The sequence below is a fragment of the Tiliqua scincoides genome, chromosome 2, assembly GCF_035046505.1.
Source record: "Tiliqua scincoides isolate rTilSci1 chromosome 2, rTilSci1.hap2, whole genome shotgun sequence".
Classification (NCBI taxonomy): Eukaryota; Metazoa; Chordata; class Lepidosauria; order Squamata; family Scincidae; genus Tiliqua; species Tiliqua scincoides.
This window is the reverse complement of record NC_089822.1, coordinates 241,694,256-241,700,255: the sequence shown is the minus strand read 5'-3', so window position 1 is coordinate 241,700,255 and position 6,000 is coordinate 241,694,256. Positions and strand designations below refer to the sequence as shown.

The following is a 6,000-nucleotide window of genomic DNA, read 5'->3' as shown; positions in this document are numbered from 1 at the left end:
CTAATTCCCCCTGGGTTTTGTCTACTGATAACTCTTCATGGACAGGATGTGCCCACGTTTGTGAAAATTTCTACGTATATCAAAATGGACCAGTGAATACTTTATGATCACTGCCACTAGAGTACAGTTACATGCTCTGTTGTTAGGGATTTAGCTCCACTATCCCAGAAAGCATCAGTTTAACATGTTCCTTCTACTGGAGTTGTCATGAGCATAGATCAGGCACCCCTGCCTTCTTGATGAGGGTTGAAGGACAGGTAAGGATGCATAAATTACCATGATCTGCCCAATGAGGTGGAATGGTGACATAATCCAATTATAGTCATATAAGATTAACCTGAAAGAAATTCTTGACCTGACTCTGACCAAGTGACCAATGCATTGTCACGATTCAGTCTATGTTTCATAGAAAGAGGTGCCTTGGTGAACAGGAACCATTGTGTGGAGTATGAAAGATCAGGGACTAACAGCCCAGTCCTGACTAGTGTGGATCCCTTAACCTTTTGGAGGCTTCGCATACCCTCAAGAGTCGCTTGGCAACAGGGGCGCTGGTCCACATCCCTGTCGCTAAGCGACGCATGACTGTATTGTAAAAACCCCACTGAAAAATGGTGGTTTAAGATTCGCCTGCCTATGTGAACTGTCTTGAATACTGTGTAAAAACAGAGAAAGGCAGTATATAAATACTATGTCTAAAAGATCACAGTGTGGAATTTCTGGAGCACCTAATGCAGCTGTGTTTGTGTGTTCACTTCTGTTTTGCATGGTGCTATAACTGCAGAAGCTCCCACAGTCTATTGTGGAAGGGAATCCATGCCATCACACGTGCAAGTGCTAAAAGCAGCAGTGCAAGTGCTGGAACTAAAATCAGAGCAAGTTTTCAGTATATAATGGGGCGGAGAGTCATGTAGAGTTGCATCAGCTTTCATTTGCCCACAGACCTCTTCAGCCACCATCATGCTGCCTTATGAGGTTGTTTGGCCCTCACCTCCAATAGTTCAGAATATACTGAATTTTTACGTTAGGTGGGCAGCCCTCATGGTTCCTGTTACACTGTGCTAAGTTTAGGGCAGTGTCCAATTATGTAATTATGGGACTGCTAAGCCCAGTTGCATAAGAATAGTTGCCAGCTCAGTCCACAATAGCTTTGGGCTGTAAATTTGTGATGCAAAGCCAACTTACCTGGGATTCATTGAAATGAATGGGACTTAACTGCACTCCTGATTAGGGTAATAGATTTCTAGCACAGAGATTTAAGTGCAGTGCTTTTATAGCAGTAAAATACATATAAAATCAGCACTTACCATTGCTATAATACTTGAACATCGAGGCCAGTACCAGACGATGGAGTACATTTTCCACAGTAACCACCACATTTTCCTATTACTTTGGTACCATCCTACAGGCAAAATCACAAAGAATATCTCAAAAGAGATAACATCTCAGCAACTGCAGTCCCTCTATGTAAGCAACTTATGTGATAAGAATGGGAGAATTGCTTACCTAACAATAGCATGTTTTTGCAGAGGAAAGAACGACAAACTGACACTGGAAGAATAACTAAAAGGGGAATGAAGCATGCCAAACCCATTCCCCTGCCAGTATTTTAAAATATTATGAACAGAAACAACACAGTTTTAAGATACATAAAATAGCACAGCCAATGTCTTTTCCCACCCACAGTTCAGCTTTTAGGTCTTTGACCAGTGCAATCTACGTAGGCTTAGGTTTTGCTCACAGCAAAATCTTCTGCACCCCTTGACTCACATCGAATGCTGCTTTGGTATGTATTGGCATTCAGATACTTCTCAGAAAAAGGAAAATACATCAAAAGTTGGATCAAATGGAGTGCAAGAGTTCCCAGTACTTTTTGTTGTCTTTGAGCTGTGTTTTATGAACTTTCTCTGCCTGAAACTATTGATCTGTGATGCTGTTACCAGCTCCTATGAGCATCCATTCTGTCTTATTCCCCTGGCACCTACACTTCAAGGACTGCGCCTGACAGGTGATCCAGGTAAGTGTCTTACACTGATTGCCTTTCTTTTTAATTTGGTCAGGTGAGACATTGTGCTCAGTACTAACATAAGAACATAAGAACAGCCCCACTGGATCAGGCCATAGGCCCATCTAGTCCAGCTTCCTGTATCTCACAGCGGCCCACCAAATGCCCCAGGGAGCACACCAGATAACAAGAGACCTGCAAGGCTTTCTGGGAATTGTAGTTAAGAACATAAGAACAGCCCCACTGGATCAGGCTATAGGCCCATCTACTCCAGCTTCCTGGATCTCACAGCGGCCCACCAAATGCCCCAGGGAGCACACCAGATAACAAGAGACCTGCATCCTGGTGCCCTCCCTTGCATCTGTCATTCTGACATAGCCCATTTCTAAATACTGATCTCAATTTTCTAGTGAAAGTTCCCCTTCTGCACTGCCCCTTTTAAGATGAGCCTAACTCCTCTTCTTTTTTACTTGCTGTGACTTCTGTGTTTTACTCATGACTGCTGAGACTGTCACTGGCTGTAGCACAAGACCTGTTCTCTTTCTTGGAGGGCAGCAACCACTAATCAAAAAGGAAACACAAAACTTTCACTAGGTTTTCCATCTCCATTGGCTTATGTATACCTGGAATTCTAAATGGAACCTGGTAGTTGGCACAGAAATTAGATGATTGAAAATATCAGTAACAATGAAGTTGATGAAGAGAATAAAGACTGTTTTGTTTTGAGGGACAAAGGAAAGTGTTCCTAAATGATGATGTTTCAGCTGCACTCAAAAAAGGACTGGGAGTTCTTCCTTTGTTTAAGGCATACAGCTAATGTTTGGGATTCCCCCACATGAGCACAAGGGCAGAATGTTTGACACAAGAGATCACAAAAAAGAACATCTCATACACCTGAAAGCATAAGCTTCAACAAATTGCCCAAAGGGTTCAATCCTTTGCAACTTTCCAGCGCTGATGTAGCCAGCATCCTGTGAACTGCATCCTGTGGCAGGAGGACAGTCTCAGAGACCTTCTCCAGGTAAGGGAGTATTTCCTTATTTTCTTACCTCAGGGCTGCATTGCAGCTGTGTTGGCACTGGAAAGTTCGATAAGATTGGGTCCTTAGTAGGTTTAACATGTGAGAGATGTTATCCCAATCACTTATCAATGGTTCACAGAGTGTTGGTCCCAAGTGGGCAGAGGACACTTGTTTAAACTAGCTCGCACCAGTGCAGGGACTGTTGTAAGGATAAATGATGCAAGAACTGTAAAACATTTTGTGTGCTGAAAATGGTTGGCAACCTTTCAGTCTCGAAAGACTATGGTATAAGCCTACAGCACCCGGTATTCCCAGGCAGTCTGCCATCCAAGTACTAACCAGGCCTGACCCTGCTTAGCTTCCAAGATCAGATGAGATCGGGCATGTGCAGGGTAACTGTGTGCTGAAAAATACTATACTAAAGGTGAATATCAGTAAGTTAACACACTGGTTTCCAAACTGTGGGTTAGGACCCACTGGTAGGACGCAACCTGAATTTTTGTGGGTCGCCAAAGGGTGACAGAAAGATCAGGTAACTAATTGCCTCTAGCCCTGAGCGTTTTGAAAAATCAGATATTCTAGTTGCTAATTACCCTTCAAAGAGCTCAGCTCCTGCAGTTTGCAAGATAGCTGCTAACTGCCCTGCAAGGAGCTGAGCTCCTGTCATTTGCAACCATGTGTAAACATAGAGAGATAAAGTTTGAGGGTCTTTTTCTGGATATTATAAATAAATAAAATATTATTTCTTTCTAGATCTCCTTTTTTAAAGTCTGTTAAACCAAAAGGTGGGTCCCAATAGAATTCCCAATAGAATGTTGTTTTAAAAAGTGGGTCCTGGTGCTTTGGGGAACCACTGCATTAACGTGTACCTAATCTGTGCTAAATGAAAGCCCAACACTGCTCCTGCATGTATTATACTTTGATCTACAGAGTGAGGGTGGGGAGGGGGAAAGAAGCCAGAATTTTAGCCTAAGAACCAGAGGCACTGGAAAAGGTAAGCTCTTTAGTACTTTATTATGCTCAGTAGCACTGTTAGAACAGACTCCCTACTGCATACTTCCTGAGGACTCAGACAACTAATTAAAGAAGTGTCTGCACCACTGTGCTCAGTGTTTTTAGCTTCACGGTTAAGCAGACCCACTAATTAATTGCAATAATACAGATCAAGTTGAATTTACTCCAATCTGCTGCTCCAAATCCACCAATTACAGACCATGCTTCACAGTTCTTATGCATTACATTTCAAGAGGTTTTTTTTTTTTTTAATCTCTGTTCCCCCCACCCTTATACTGAAGAATAACATTTACAAGATGCGGGGGGGGGGGGGTGCATTGCAATTAGATACGGCAGGTTAACAGGTGTAATGTTTCATTTGGCTAGAACAAAGTGCATTTCCTTACTGGTGATTTTACAATTTCTGAGACAGCGTAATTCCCTTGGGAAAGCCATTTTGATGTTTGTGGTACTGAGAGACCAGTTCCAGAGAGGTTGATGCTAAAGCGTCCCTGAAAAGTAATGGAAAAGAAAACACATCATACTGTATATGTTGTTCAGGAGTAACTGCTGAACAACACAATGCATGCTTGCAAAAAACAAAGGTGAGAGAAAGAGTAATTCTGAATCATGTTATTCTCCATCGCGGCAAGTCTCCCTCTAACAAGAAGCCATGGTGTCATTATTCTAACAAGATCTCCCTGGCCCTGTTTTCAATTGTTCCAAACCCTTGTAGTGATTAGCACATACTGTACAAATCACAGCAGGAGTGAGGTTAAGCATTTCTTCTCATTTGCAGCTCTCTGAGAAAAGGCTGCCTACCCATCAGCTGCCTGCAGAGGGCACTCTTGCCCTTTGCCGAGTAAGCTCTGCTTAACGTCCTGTGCTCAGAGAAAAGCAGTCTACATTTGACTCACTGACTATGTGGCTGTCATCTCTGTTGTCGTTCTTCAACTTGACAGGGCATTTATACTTCTATTCTGTAACCCACTACTTTGCCTCAGTCTCACTTTTGTTTGTTAGACAGAACCCCAAAAGTTCTTCTTTCAGACCCATCCTCACAGTTTAATTCTTTCTGAAATACACTGATGTAACATTACACTCAAAGCAATATTTTTAGTCCTTCCCCAAAGGAGCTCAGAGTGGCATAAAAACTTTCCCATTTTATCCTCCCAACAGATCTGTGAGGTAGGTCAGAATGGGCGTGGTGACTGCCACAAGCTCACCATAAAACCTTATGGTTGAGTGGGTGAACTCAGTCCTCCTGGTCCTAAACCAACAGTCTAAACACTGACTATCAAGTATTTCTCTAGACCAATGTTTCTCAAACTGTGGGTCAGGACCACTAGGTGTGTTGCGAGCCAATTTCAGCTGGGTCCCCATTTATTTCACTATTTTATTTTTAATATATTAGACTCGATGGCATGTGATTGCACTGGGTCATGTTACAGAACTGTACTTTTAACAGGCTACTCTGTATATGCTTTTAACAATGATAGTAAATGGGACTTTCTCTTGAGAAAGTGTGGGTAGGATTGCAGCCCAAGATTGTTAATCTTCCTGCTTGATGATGTCACTTCCGGTCATGACATCACTTCTGGCGATGACAGATTCTCATTCTAAAAAGTGGGTCCCAGTGCTAAAAGTTTGAGAACCACTGCTCTAGACCAGGGGTGTCCAAAGTTTTTGGCAGAAGGGCCACATCATCTCTCTGACATTGTGTCGGGGGCCGGGGAAAAAAATAATTAATTTAAATTTAAAATTTGAATAAATTTACATAAGTTTACATAAATGAATATATTAAAGATGAACGTATATGAAAGAATGAAGGTCTTGCAATAGTTCAGGGCCTACAAAAGTCCTTGCACAAAGCAAGACCAGCCTTTGCTGCTGGTACTGCATCACAGACATGAAACAGCAAGCAGTGGAGGAAGCCCTCATCCCACACAGCTCACTGAGAGGCCAAACAGTTGCCCTCATGCTG

At 42.5% G+C, this 6,000-nt stretch overlaps 1 protein-coding gene and 1 pseudogene across 1 annotated transcript in view; both read right to left on the bottom strand.

Annotated features, from left to right (window-relative positions):
- Positions 1 to 1,309: 1,309 nt before the first annotated feature.
- ADAMTS9 (ADAM metallopeptidase with thrombospondin type 1 motif 9) overlaps positions 1,310 to 6,000 on the bottom strand; it is a 167,899-nt gene continuing 163,208 nt past the window's right edge. The window contains exons 38-39 of the mRNA XM_066613881.1: positions 4,424 to 4,528; positions 1,310 to 1,399 (exon numbers count right to left, since the gene is read on the bottom strand). Coding sequence (XP_066469978.1) covers positions 1,310 to 1,399; positions 4,424 to 4,528 — 195 coding nt within the window. The remainder of the gene's footprint in view (positions 1,400 to 4,423; positions 4,529 to 6,000) is intronic.
- On the bottom strand, positions 3,314 to 3,427 carry LOC136643003 (5S ribosomal RNA; annotated as a pseudogene).